The sequence below is a fragment of the Pan troglodytes genome, chromosome 6, assembly GCF_028858775.2.
Source record: "Pan troglodytes isolate AG18354 chromosome 6, NHGRI_mPanTro3-v2.0_pri, whole genome shotgun sequence".
Classification (NCBI taxonomy): Eukaryota; Metazoa; Chordata; class Mammalia; order Primates; family Hominidae; genus Pan; species Pan troglodytes.
Window position 1 is genome coordinate 148348905 of NC_072404.2, and position 15318 is coordinate 148364222.

The following is a 15318-nucleotide window of genomic DNA, read 5'->3' on the forward strand; positions in this document are numbered from 1 at the left end:
GGCTCTACATTTTCTCTTCCCTAAACCCCAGGCAGTGATTGATCAAACCTTACTCACCTTTGCCAGAGTCTTCCAGACTAACATCTGGTAGTTGCCAGCCGCGAGAGAAAGAAGCCTAGATTGCTGACCCCTGAGGTTTCAGACAATAAAACCAAAGGCATAGGAGAAAAAAAGAAGACAGGCCGGGCTCCGTGGCTCACGCCTGTAATCCCAGCAGTTTGGGAAGCCAAGGCGGGTGGATCACATGGTCAGGAGTTCAAGACCAGCCTGGCCAAGATAGTGAAACCCCGTCTCTACTAAAAATACAAAAATTAGCTGGGCATGATGGCAGGTGCCTATAATCTCAGCTACTCGGGAGGCTGAGGCTGGAGAATCACTTGAACCCCAGAGGCGGAGGTTGCAGTGAGCTGAGATCGCACCACCGCACTCTAGCCTAGGCGACAGAGCAAGACTCCGTCTCAAAAAAAAAAAGGAAAGAAAGAAAAAGAAAAAAAAGCAGACAACAATCCTTCAGGCGTGAAACATGTACACATGTCTGCATGTTGGTCTTCAATACTTCCAGAGTTACCTGCCTTTAAAGTCCTTGATGGTTAAACCTAAACTGTAAGCTACTTATAAAAGGCAAAAATCAAAATCTGAGCAAAGAGAACATGAATAATATTATCAACACTAAAAGCTGGCACAGAGTACTTAGCTCTTCCCAAACATCAGAGATTTCCTTGTAGGCAAGAAAATTTCTCCTACATTTTTAATACTCACCAGGTGCTTTGCCTTAGCGCGTTCCTCCTCGCTAGATATCCTCTCCCGAAGGATGGCTCTGGTTAACTGCTCATTGGCAGCAGCCCTCTCTCGGTCCAGCTCTTTGGCTTGCTTTAGTCTAAAACGATATGAATTGTCTAAGTTAGAAAAAATATTTTATTAGTTGACATTATTTTCTATCAAATGAAATAATTTAAAAATAGAAACACATAGCCAAAAAGGTCAACAGCTGAAATCATCTTGGCCCATAATCTATCAAAAAAGCAGGTGTAGAGGTAAATCCCCATGCAGCCTCCACCCAAGCATTTAAAATAACCAAATTCAAATACATGAAGAAGCTTATTAATTTGGCTGCCAAATATAACTAAGTTTTACAAAGTTCTTCTTATGTAAAATTAAAATCTGCCCACCAAAAAAATTCCATCCCTGGTGCTTCCATTTGGCCTCTGAAAATTTAAGTAATTAACAAACCATCTAGGCCAGGCGTGGTGGCAGCTCACGCCTGTAATCCCAGCACTTTGGGAGGCCAAGGCGAGTGGACCACTTGAGGTCAGGAGTTCGAGACCAGCCTGGCCAACATGGTGAAACCCCGTCTCTACTAAAAATACAAAACTTCGCTGGGCGTGGTGGTACGTGCCTGTAATCCCAGCTACCTGGGAGGCTGAGGCAGGAGAACTGCTTGAGCCTGGGAGGTAGAGGATGCAGTGAGCTGAGATCATGCCACTGCATTCTAGCCTGGGAGAATGAGACTCCGTTTCAAAAAAAAAAAAAAAAAGCCATCTACATGACAAATATTTGAAGGTAACCATCATCTCTTTCTCCTAACTTATTCAACTCGTCCATTTACTGAATGCACACCAGGCACTGTGCTAGGCATTGAGGACACAGCGATAAACAAGATGGACAGGTCACTGTCATTGTGGATGTTACAGCACAGCAGAGAAGCCAGACATTATGGAACTAATGAGGACATCTTTCCTCCCAGTATATTACCCCTATTTTCCAACAATCCTCATATGCAAATATGACCACACCTTTCAACTGCAGGGCTCCTCACTTCTGGAATGACTCCAATCGATCTGTTAGCTCCAAACTAAACCTAACCCTCCAGACATGCTCTAGCAAACTAAGACAGGAGAATCTTACTTCCCTGGATCTGTACACAATACTAATTCTATTAATGAAGCATAAGATTGCATTAGATTTCTCAGTAGCCTCATCACACAATTAGATCATATTAAGTTACAACCCACTAAAACCCCTCATTGTACATGATAAAGATAAATTACTTTGGCACTGATTTTTGCCATAGTGCCTGGCACATAGAGGCATTCAGTAATCACTGAATCACTGAAGATTTCAGTCTAATCTCATGGACAAAGATTTTCTGACTGCCTTTTCTTCTTTGAGAGAATAACCCTACTATACCATCATATCCCTGAAGGTATAGCTATGCTTTAAAAAGGAAAAGTAAAATTGTTATGTTGCTGTAAGTGAAATTCTGAGTGAAATCTACTTTATACGTGTGAATGATGAGCACCAAATTCTACTCAATACTAGCTTATCAAATTTTAGTTTTAAAAAGATTTTTGAAAAAAACGAGATAAAATTTTGTGTTACTATTTTTAAATTGCTACATCATCCTGATACTCTGGAATTCTCAGAAATCAATTACAACAGAAAAAAAAAAGTCACCTTGTGAGATATATTCCAAAGTTATCATCCTTTTCCCCTAAAAATCAAAGCTGTGTAGTTTTGTGTCTTAAATAAAAAAAGAGGACTAGAAACAAGTTAAAATCTGTATTTCGAAATTCTCTAATGCAAAAGTAACCTTTGGGAAACTTCCTAAGCAATAAGCACAATGACACTCATACAAACCAAATTTCTCTAAATTATTTCACAAGGACCATACAATAAATTCAGCAACATCAATGATATCAACACATTAACACCACTGGATATGTGTAATTGTAAGAGAACAGCAATAATTAGAAGTCACACCACTTCCTAGAACAGCAGTTATAAAACTACAGTCCAAACCAGCTGCAGTAGCATCAACTGGGAGTCTGCTAGAAATGCAGCTTCTCTGATACCATCCCACGCTTGCTGAATCAGAAACTCTAGGGATAGTGCCTAGCAAACTGTCTTTTCATAAGCCCTCTAGAATTCTGATGCATGCTAAAGTTTAAGACTACAGCCCTTAATTACCAAAATACACTTGTACTCAAATAAATCCTGGAGGTAAATGAAAGTAACATCAAAAATGAAGTGCTCCCCATGAGAATATTGTGCAAATAACTGCTGAGGTTATCATATCAGATTACAATACTGTATTTAAAGCATTTGTATGGACATCTTACCCCTAAGTAAAAAAGCATTACCTATTTTTACCAGTGAGGTGGAAACTAAAATAAAATAATAAAATTACTATCATTTATGGATCAACTACTAAGCACTGTGCTAGGCACTTTACAAACATATATAAAATGTTTATTCAAATGCTATTATTAGTTCATGAACATAAAATGAATTCTGTACAACTGAATTATCACATCTACCACATTTGGTGTATCTAATTTTAAAGTACTGTTTAAAAATTACTACTTTTTTTTTCCATTTTAGTTTACTTATGTGTGGCTTAGATTTTAATTACATATGGAGTTCTACATGGTTCAACTTTAAGAAATACAGGATCATAAGGATTTTGGCAAGTTAATGAAAAAGAAGCAAAACATGAGCACAAAATCCTTCAATGTGATAATAAAAATAAACATACTTAGCTTGCCATGACTGGTACAGATATGCAAACTCTGGGTCCAAATCAAGGCTCTAAACTTCCTATCTGAATAAGTACTTTATTTAATCTCTGGTGAGTCCTGTTATCCTCATGGGTAAAATGAAATAGTGTAATACCTACCTTACAGGGTTCTATGTAAACAAGGCACTCAGCACAATGCCCATAACATAATATACACTCAATAAATGTTAGGTAAGTAGCAGTAATAATAATAGTACCCACTATGCAGGTAGGAATACAGAGAAAGCAGTGATTTTCCGAAATGAAGAAGACAATCTCCAAATTCACTAACTACAATGCCATGTCCATCATCTTTTCCAATTTTTCACCAATAAGTTCTGCTTTATTTTTATGATCTCTAAGGACTTCTAAAATCACAAATTGACTCTACTAACTCCAGCAGCTAGACCCTTTCACAAGCTGCTTCCTTTCCCTCTTGTCCATAGCTCCATAAGGACAAGGATTTGCCCTATTTTTGTTCACTGCTATATCCCCCGTACTTATAAAAGTGCCTGCCACATACTAAACATGCAAGAAAAAGTTGTTGATGTATGCATGTGTGAATGAATGAATGAATGAATAAATAAATGGCATATTTCTAACCACAAACAAAACATGGAAAACAAACTGCAAAAGAACACAAGGCGATGGTATATAAGAAACAACTAACGAGACAAACTGTATCCTCCAAGGGCCTAGCCACCATGTTAGATGTGGCACATCTGTGATATACTGAAGGCTATGGTATATAAGAAACAACTAGAGAGGCAAACTGTATCCTCAAAGGGCCTAGCCACCATGTCAGATGTGGCACATCTGTGATATACTGAAGGCTATGGTATATAAGAAACTAGAGAGGTAAACTGTATCCTCCAAGGGCCTAGCCACCATGTTAGATGTGGCACATCTGTGATATAATCCCAGGCTACATTAAATAGCCTACAACAGGAGGTGCCACAACAGTCCAGAGCCCCTCCAACATCAACACCTAACTATATTTGACACCTGGATTGAAAGAGGATTGGCAGTGGTGCAAACTGACTAAAAAGAGTATTATTTTCCTTACTTAATAAATTCTTCTACTTTCATTCATCCTTACAAATAGAACTGCACAAATTTTCAAATGTTTTTAAAGGAATGTCTATAAATTTTAAAAAAACTTTTTTTAAGGTCTGTACGGTGACTGTTTAAGAAACCAAATTTTTTGTCATCAGGGAGTTTGGCAGTAGGACTCTGAACAAATTCTCATTTCCTATCAACAACTTAGCTGTACAATCTAATAAGCCTCAGTTTTCTCAGTTTTAAAATTTGAAGGTTGAACTACTATATAATCTTATGGTCCTTTGCATATAAACATTCTAAAAAGTCTATACCTTAAACATATTATTCCTCATTCCATAAAAAATCTTGAAAAAGGTGGTAGCAGGGGATAAATAAAACAGAGGGGCATTATATTATCTCCCAGGTTGATACTGTTATAATTTCTACTCGATGGGCACATATACTTCTACTGTAATCCTGAGATTTCTCACTACAGTACTCGACAAAAACTACACACTAGAATTCATAAATTTATTCAGTATATAATTACTAGGTGAGAGGGACTACTCTGGTTACTGAGAATGAAGTAGTAAGCAAGAGACACAGTCCCTACTTTCATGAGCCATGATTACAAATAACAGATGCATTATTTTTAAAAAGTTAGGTAGGTATCTATGACACTGCATGGGTGGGACTGATATTTAACTTGAGCTCTACAGGACATTAACTGAGCAACATGGGGAAGGAGAAAGTGTCTTAGGCAGAGGAAACATCAGTTGGGTCCAGAAGCACCAAGAAAGGATTTCCTTCATTTAGATTCCTGTGACACCCTTAGAAGGGTCTCTGAGGCATGAAATCACCTCTGCAAAGAATTTTACTTGCTTTCAGATTCTCTTGGAGGACAGAGTTTCAATGGTATACTGACTGAGGTTCAGTTTTGACCAGTGCCCAAAGATGAGAAGCTTCTAAGTTGTACCATTTCCCATTTAAAAGCAATAGATTTGAAACTTTAAAATTGTGCCATTCTCCATTTCCCCAACCCTCCCCTCCAAAATATTGCATGGCAATTATTTTCTTCTAAGTTTCCTCTTTCAATGGTTCCTGTAAATTCTTTACTGAGCCAAAACCACTTTCCAAAGAAAAACTGCTTATGTTTTCAGAAACCCCCAATTCTTTTCAAAGCTTCCTCTCTGGCCCCTTGGTTTTATACCGCATGGAGCTATACTATTCAACAGCCATCTGCAAAAGGTAGATGAGTTGTCAACCAATTTTTCTCTTTTTGAACCAAATGAGACAGCCCTGCCATCTGCGCCTCTCTGAAAACTACTGCCCAGATAGTGGAGCTATAAAATCAGAAGCCATGTTGTTTTGGGAACACTTCACTAAGGAGAGAAGACCCAGGCTCTCACTGACCAAGGGAAGGCAGGACTTTATATGTAAAGGCAGGAGATAAAATAAGTCTCTCATTATTAACTTGGGTTTCCAAAGATTTAAGAATTATCTCAAAACAAAACTAAACATGCCAAGTATCTTAGAGAATACATTCCTTTTTTATTTATTGGCATTTCCCACTTAATATTTTAGATCTCCTGCTCTAATATATTCTACATTAAGTCCCTGATTTAACTTTCATTTAAATTTCTTTCTTTTAAATACATATCTCTCCTCATTTAAATTCTCTAGAGTTTCAAGCAAAGAAGTAGGAGTTTAGTGTAAACTTTTCTTGTTTGCATTAAGTAATTGGATAGCTTGCCTAAGCTTAATGAAACAAATACCAGTCAGTGCTGCCCTTAGACCTCAAGCCCTAGCAACTTAGCTCTTTTCCTCAGTATATTGTCAATCAGGCGAGGGACTTAAGGTACACCAGCAAAATGAATTCCTAAAAGCCAGCCAAATCTCCTATAATGAATATTATTACATGTCCTTTTAAATGGGAAAAAAATTAACTACTTATAAAACATTCAACTTTCATGGACAGCAGGTATAAAATCTAGTTCTCTACATTTCAGTCCCAGGGTAAAAACTAGCCAGTTTGACTTTACTCTAAAGAACCTCAAGTTTTTAAGAAAGTAGAAAGAGAATTTTAAAGATAACTTTAGCAAGGCATTAACATATTGAACTTCATTCACCTCCATAAGGGAGGCATTACTAGCTCTAGTTTTTTTGTTTTTTGTTTTTTTGAAACATGGTCTTGCTCTCTTGCCCAGGCTGGAGTGCAGTGGCATGATCTCGGCTCACTGCAACCTCTGCCTCCCAGGCTCAAGCAATCCTCTCGCCTTAGCCTCCCAAGCAGTTGGGACCCACAGTTGCATGCCACCAAGCCTGGCTGATTTTTGGGTTTTTTTTTTTTTTTTTTTTTTTTTGTGGAGACAAGGTTTCAGCATGTTGTCCACGTGGTCTTGAGCTGGGCTCAAGTGATCTGCCCACCTCAGCCTCCCAAAGTGCTGAGATTACAAGCACAAGCCACCACACCAGCTACTATCTCCATTTTTAACATGAGAAAAACTGAGAAGTACAACAGAGGTGTGAAAGATGGTGATCTGACTTCCAAAGTCATGCTTCTTAAACATCCTAAAGAGTAAACTTTCCTATAGGAATTAGTTTCCATTATACTACTCACCTTTGTGGTCATGTAAGGACAGTTTTTAAATCTTACATTATTCACAGTTATTTTAAAATAGGCTCTTTTAAAATTTGTGTATACTACAGTAAGTCAGAGTTTGCCAGAGTCTAAATTATTACCACCCCTTTCCCAAAGTGGTTTGGCTTTTAATGGCCCTAAATGTTTTTCTGAATTTGGATACTGCTCATTTGGCCATTCACAAATACTCAGATTTATCTTCATGTAGGCTGACACATAAGTAATTCTATACAATTCTAGCTTAGAAAATTACTTTATAATTTAATACATAAGGCCATTACACTATGGAGAGAAAGTTGATAAGAACTTCAGATAATAGGTAAGAATAAATGGGAAACGGAGATTGCTAGAGATAAAGTGATTTGACTAAATGACTTATCTAAAGTTGAACCGTGACCGTTATACATAGGCAATATCTACGAGATACTGCAATGCACTTGATGCAGAAAGGCTGTTTCAAACACCGAAAGAGAAAAATGAGTGACGACAACCTCAAAGGTCATTTTAATGCTAACAATGAATTTTATTTTAATGCATCATATTTTGTCAGAACCTGCCGAACCAGCATTCAAGATACTGTTTACCATCCATTTTTAAACAGAAGAGCTGAGCTGGGTAATTCAATGAAGTAATTATTAGACTATTAAAAATAATGACAAAACAAGTATACAGTTTTTGATTAATAAGACTTGACAAAAATAAGGGAACAGAGAAGCTTAACACTTCTCAGCTCAAATCGTTTCAAATCCTGGAAGAAAATATATGTGGATTGAGATTCCAAAATAAATACATAAACATGAATATGGCATCTTAATTTTTCTTTTTTTTGAGACGGAGTCTCACTCTGTCTCCCAGGCTAGAGTGCAGTGGTGTGATCTTGGCTCACTGGAACCTCCACCTCCGGGATTCAAGCGATTCTCCTGCCTCAGTCTCCCAAGTAGCTGGGATTACAGGCATGTGCCACCATGCCTGGCTAATTTTTGTATTTTTAGTAAAGACAAGGTTTCACCATGTTGGCCAGGCTGGTCTTGAACTCCTGACCTCAGGTGATCCACCCACCTCAGCCTCCCAGAGTGCTAGGATTACAGGCGAAAGCCACCACACCCAGCCTAAATTCATATATAATATCTGCATGTGTGACAGAAAAAGAGTTAGCATTTATTATGCTTACTCGTACCAGGTACAACTGTAAGCATTTGATGGGTGTAACTCATTTAATCCTCACAACAACCCTATTAAATCAATTATGTTTCGGATGAAAAGCTGAGGCACAGAGAAATTATGTAAAATTGAGGCCTACAGAACTTTTAAGTACAGCTGAACCTTCAATAACACAGGTTTGGACTGTGTAGAACCACATATGTGCATTTTTTTTCAATAAATATATTGAACATTTTTTTGAAGACTTGTAGCAATTTGATAAAACTCACAGATGAACCACATATCTATAAATATAAATAAATTTTTAAAGTATGTCATGAATGCATAAAATATGTTGATTCTGGTCAGTTTTATCATTCACTATCATAAAATATATACAAATCTATTATTAAAAAGTTAAAATTGGCCAGGTGCGGCAGCTCATGCCTGTAATCCCAGCACTTTGGGAGGCAAGGCGGGTGGATTACCTGAGGTCAGGAGTTCGAGACCAGCCTAGCCAACATGGCGAAACCCCATCTCCACTAAAAATACAAAAAATTAGCCAGGCATGGTGGTAGCACCTGTAATCCCAGCTACTCGGGAGGCTGAGGCAAGCAGAATTGCTTAAACCCGGGAGGCAGAGGTTGCAGTGAGCTGAGATCACGCCATTGCACTCCAGCCTGGGTGACAGACCGAGGCTCTATCTCAAACAAAAAGTTAAAATGTATCAAAACGTATGCACACAAACAGACTGTACATGGCACCATCTGCAGTGGACGGAAACGTAAACAGAGGTAAAGATGCAGTATTAAGTCATAACTGCATAAAATTAACTATAGTACATACTGTATTGCTATAATTCAGTAGGCACCTCCTGTTGCTATTGTGGCGAGCTCAGGAGTTACGAGTATCTGCTTAACACACTATGTGATGCTAATCATCGAGTGAGCAGTTAGTCTCTCCAGTAAATTGCATACTGCAGTAAAAAGTGATCTCTTGAGGTTCTCGTGTATTTTTCATTGTGTTTATTACAATACCATAACTTTGCATCACATCATGGGACCCATACAAAGTGTCACCAGTGATGCTAGAAGTGCTCCCAAGAAGCAGAGAAAAGTCATGACATTAAAGGAAAAAAAGTTGAATTGCTTGGTAAGTACCATAGATTGAGGTCTGCAGCTGCAGTTTCCTGCCACTTTGAGATAAGTGAATCCAGCATAAGGACTGTTGTAGAAAAAGAAAAGAAAATTCACGAAGCCTTCAATGCAGCTATGCCAGCAGGTGCAAAAACCCTGCATGTTTTGAGAATACCTTTTAATCTTGTATTGAAAATACAACTTCTATATGAGTGCTGGATTGCTAAGAAAGGCTTACCTATAGACTCTAATGCGATTTGAGGAAAAGTCAAGTCTCCATTATGTGATAGATTAAAGGCAAATTTAATACCAGCAAAGGATGGTTTGATAATTTGAGAAAGAGGTTTTACTTAAAAATGTCAAGATAATAGGAGAAGCAGCTTCTGCTGACCAAGAAACAGCAAACCAGTTCCCAGATGCCATTAAGAAAATCATTGAGAAGAAAGGATAACTGCCTGAACAGATTTTTAGTGCAGACAAAAGTGCCCTACTCTAGAAAATAAATGGCATGAAAGACATATATTAGTAAAGAAGAGAAGCAAGTACCAAGATTTAAGATAGGAAAGGATAGGCTATCTCTACTAGTTTTGTGCAAATGCAGTTGAGTTTATGGCACAATTGTCCTTATCTATAGAGCTGCTAACCCCTGAGCCTCATAGGGAAAAGATAAACACGAGCTGCCAGTCTTTTGGTTGTACAAGAAGGTCTACACAATAAGAACCTATTTTCTAGATAGGTTCCATCAATGATTTGTCCCTGAAATCAGAAAATACCTTGCCAGTAAAGGACTACCCTTTAAAGTTCTTCTGATATTGGACAATGCCTCTAGCCACCCAGAACCCCATGACTTCAATATTGAACACATCAAAGTGGTGACTTACCCCCAAACAGAATGTTTTTATTTCAGCCTATAGATTAGGGGATCATAAGGACCTTTCTTCGTCAGACATGATAATCTGTGAAAAGGACTGTCAACACTATGGAAGAGAACCCGGAGAGAGAGAACATCATGAAGTCTGAAAGGATTACCTCATGAAGATGCCACTGTTGTTACAGAAAAAGCCATGAAAGTCATCAAGCCCAAAACAACAAACTCCTCCTGGAGGAAACTGTGTCCAGATATTGCACATGATTTACAACAGAGTCAACCAGGGAAATCATGAAAGAGATTGTGAATATAACCAAAAAAGGTGGGAGATGAAGGGTTTCAAGATGGACCTTGGAGAAATTCCAGAACTAACAGACACCACACCAGAGGAATTAACAGAAGATGGACGACATGATGGTGATGAGTGCTTTCGAAACAGCGCCAGACGATGAGAAGATGTAGAAGAAGCAGTGCCAGAACACAACTGACATTAGACAATCTGGCACAAGGGTTCAGATTATCCAAGACTACAAATGACTTATTTTATGACGGGGACCCATCTAAGATATAGTCGCTGAAACTAAAGCAAACAGTGGGAGGAGAACTGGTACCATGTAGAAACATTTTTAGAGAAACTAAAAAAAGCAAAAAAAGTCAGACAGAAATTATAAGGCATTTCCATAATATGTCTGCCTGTCCTTTCATCTTTTCTGCCTCTACCACCAGAGACAGCAAGACTAACCAACCCTCCAGCCTGAAGACAAGGAGGATGAAGACCTTTATGATTATCTACTTACACTTAATAAATAATAAATATATTTTTTCTTGCTTATGATTTTCTTACTAACATTTTCTATACTCTAGCTTACTTTATCGTAAGAATACAGTATGTAATACATATAACATACAAAATATGTGTTAATCTACTCTGCTATTGGTAAGGCTTCCGGTCAATAGATGACTATTAGTAGTTCAGTTTTTAGGGAGCCAAAAGTTATATACAGATTTTCAACTGCACAAGGGATCAGTGTTCCTAACACTCAGGTCATTCAAGGGTCATAAGAAACTCACCCATAGTCAAATTTACCCAAAATAAAACCAGTGAGAGGTATAGCCAGAATTAAACTCAGCCCAACTTCAGAGCCTGCATTCTTACAGAAAATACACACACACACACACCCACCCACACATACACACACACACACACACACACACAAATATACAGATACCATTAAAATAAGTGGCATGGGGGTAGAACTTTGTCTTATATACCATTGTAATCCCCACATGAAATAATACCTGGCACTTGGTAAGCATTCAAAATATATTTTGAAAGAATGAATATAGAGTGTGAGCATATTTTTATAAATATTATGGAACATAGGTACTCTTTATATAATGATTATTTAGCAATATATATTTTACATAATGGTAATTTAGCAATAAATTAAATAAAATGGGTTCCTCATCCACAGGTTTAACCAAATGGGAATCAAAAATTTTTAGGGAAAAATAAATAATAAAAGCCAGGCTCAGTGGCTCACGCCTGCAATCCCAGCTGCTCAGGAGGATGAGGTGGGAGGATCACTTGAAGCCAGGAGTTCAGAACCAGCCTGGGCAACATAGTGAGCCCCCATCTCTAACAAAAAAAAATTTTTTTATCAGTCAGGTGTGGTGGCACCTGCTTGTAAGTCTAAGCTACTAGGGAGGCTACAGCAGGAGAATCACTTGACTGCAGGATTTGGAGGCTGCACTGAGCTATGATCACAGCACTGTACTCCAGCCTGGGCAACAGAATGAAACCCTGTCTCTTAAAAAAATAAAGAAAATTTAAAAAAACACACAATTTTTAAAAATACAAATTTTTAATATACAGTATAACAACTATTTACATAGTGCTTACATTGTATTGTAAGTACATCTAGAGATGATGTAAAGTATACGGGAGGAAGTACACCAGTTATATGCAAGTACTATGCTATTTTATATAAGGAACTTCAGCATCTGAGGGTTTTGGAATCCTTAGGGATCCTGGAACCAATCCTCCATGCATATCAAGTGAGGACTGTATTTAACCAGCATGAAGTCCTGGTTCTGAATAAAACCAAGAGGACATTTATTTTGGTCATCTACATTTCTGTGTAAATAGCATTGAAAATGGCACTCAGAATTTAAGTCAAGGTTTCCTTCCTTTCCAAAGGAATATAGAAAAGGTGATTTTATTTTAATTCACAATAAAATTGTGTTGCAATCTGGAAATATGCCTGCATAGCTTCAAAATGATGCAAGAGAAAAAAAAAAAACTCAGCCCATAACTGAAAGCCTAGGACTATAATTATGGATTACCTACAGCCATAATCCTAACTAGCTTTCATCTCCCCCTTCCAGATGATTGCCTCCCACTTACATATTGTATATTACTTTATACCTAAAGTCCCTATTTCAGTTCTCATTTGGGAACAAGTACCACCTGTCCTGGATGCTCTTGGACCTTCTTCTTAAATATTTTCTCCTACTGCACTGAAAAATACATTTATATTTGAAAAGTATTCTGATTTTAGTTCATAAGTTAATGTTCCTATATCCATGGCTCCTGCACCCACTCTCTCTCAGAAATTCACAACCAAAACTACCTAGGAGGAAATTACACACCACCACAAAGTATCCTTGTCTTCCTCTACTGAAATGACCTATGGCCACTTCTTTGTCTAACTTGAACTGAATATTTAGAGGCATCTTAAACCGAGATCATCAGCTTTTTATCTTAAAGTACACATCAAATGTCATAATATTCAATATACGGGTGAATAATGGTGGGAATGGGGAGGTAAAGACACCACCATTAAACTGTGTCTTATCAGCAGGGCTTAATGGCCAATGTGGTGAAACCCCAACTCTACTAAAAATACAAAAATTAGCCGGGCGTGGTGGTGGGTGCCTGTAATCCCAGCTACTGGAGAGGCTGAGGCAGAAGAATCTCTTGAACCCAGGAGGCAGAGGTTGCAGTGAGCCGAGATCGCGCCATTGCACTCCAACCTGGGAGACAAGAGCGAAACTCCATCTCAAAAAATAAATAAATAAATAACCTGTTTTACAGAAGTTATGGGAGGAAATGCTCATGCTTGACCTATTACTATTGTTTAGAAAATATCTATACTCCTCCCCATGCATCCTCCCCTGTAGCATCCTTCACTGGAATGGGCACTGCTGCTATGTATTTACTAAGATGCTGGAGATAGACAATCATGAAGTCAGCTGGAAGAAAAAGGAACCTAAGGTCAAATGCAGACATCTCTGGGCAAATCCCTTTCATAAGCCAACTATCAACTCCTCCCGCAAGCAGCGGCCCCATCCAAGATGGGCAGCTTGAGCCCTGGACAGATGACAATGTGAAATGGCTTCCTCCTGAAGACAGAAACTAGGGCAATAATCCTGGTTCCGTGACCTGAGAGACATGGGTGGGGTCTCATAAAGAGGACTGTAAGCTATGAAATAATGTGAGAATCTCAGTACACTTCTGTAGACAAAACATACATCAACTCTTTTACATTGTTTTGCACTTACGTTTCTTTTTCATAAGGGACACGTTTTTGCCAGGACTCGAATTTTGAAATTATGTTCATTGATAAGGCTAGGGAAACCTTAGGCCAGACAAAGAGATGACATTACCATTGTAAGCCCTATGGAGGAAAACAATCAATAATTCTCCTCTTCTTTTTGATTTCAAAAGACCTTCCAACTTGAACCAAAATGCAACCTCTCACCCTATACCTGCATTTAGCTTCTCAGATGTGGAGCTGAGAGGTGGATGTGAGTGGCCTTTCCGCTCCCCTACACAGACACACACATACATACACACACACACACACACACACACACACACAACCTAACTCATTCTGTCTCTTTTTATACTAGATGTGCTAAATGTTAAAGCTTAGCATGCTCCTCCATGAAGCCAGAGTAAACATTTTTAAGGAAAAAATAATTATACAAAGTCCCTTATTATTTTTGTAAATCCACTAGACTTTGAATTTCTAATCATTTTTGATTCTTACATTGAGCTGCTAATTTGATTGATGCATAAAGGTTAATGGCTGCTGTCTTTATAAACTGTGCTTGTTATCATTACATAATTTGCTTCTTTATTCTGTTTAGTGTTTATAAGCTTTGATTGTACCTTTTTTCATATTTCTTTCTGTTTGGCACAACTTTGCCAATCCATTAATTTTTAACCTTTATTAAGGTTAAAACAAATTACTTTGTTTTAACTGCATTTCATATAAATACATAGCTCTTATTGTGCATGTGGCAGCCTTGATCTTTAAATGGGTAATTGTGCCCAGTCACAATTATTAACAGTACAACTGATATACTTATTTCTTCCATTTTATATCATGTTTAATATTAATTTTACTTTTTTCCTTTTCCTCATTTTCCTGGTTGTATCAAGTTACCATACCCTCCCCCAACTCCCACCAAAAAATCTCATACTCTTTTCTCTACTGTTGTTTAAAAACACAGTTCCAACTATTTCCTCAAACACTACTCCAGCAAACCCAGTAAGATGAAATCGTTTGAATGCTTTGACTTTCCCCCAACCCAATTCTGAGCTAAGAGTTCAGTACTTTGAAACTTATAAAACTCTTAGTTTTTTTTTTCCTCAAGGATTTTTCTTCAATTCCGAGAATCTTTATTAGCACTTTATGAGACAATCCCGGTCTATCATTTATGTACACAAGGCAAAGACTGATCCTCAGGGGTGCTTCCCCTCCTCTCCATCTTCCCCTACATGGAAGTCTCTGTTGTAATTAATTTGGTTAGAATTATTTTTTAAGTATTATCCTAAGATGGACTACTGTGTTCAACATTTGGCTACGACTCTCAGCTTCTCACCCCTCTTCTGCTCTCTGCTTCATGATGTGGAGCTGGCGGGGAA

At 38.0% G+C, this 15318-nt stretch overlaps 1 protein-coding gene across 2 annotated transcripts in view; it reads right to left on the reverse strand.

Moving 5' to 3' along the window:
• CHCHD3 (coiled-coil-helix-coiled-coil-helix domain containing 3) overlaps positions 1-15318 on the reverse strand; it is a 298494-nt gene that overhangs the window by 189103 nt on the left and 94073 nt on the right. For both annotated transcript variants that reach the window (XM_001137124.6, XM_001136966.6), the window contains exon 4: positions 760-877. In XM_001137124.6, coding sequence (XP_001137124.1) covers positions 760-877 — 118 coding nt within the window. The remainder of the gene's footprint in view (positions 1-759; positions 878-15318) is intronic.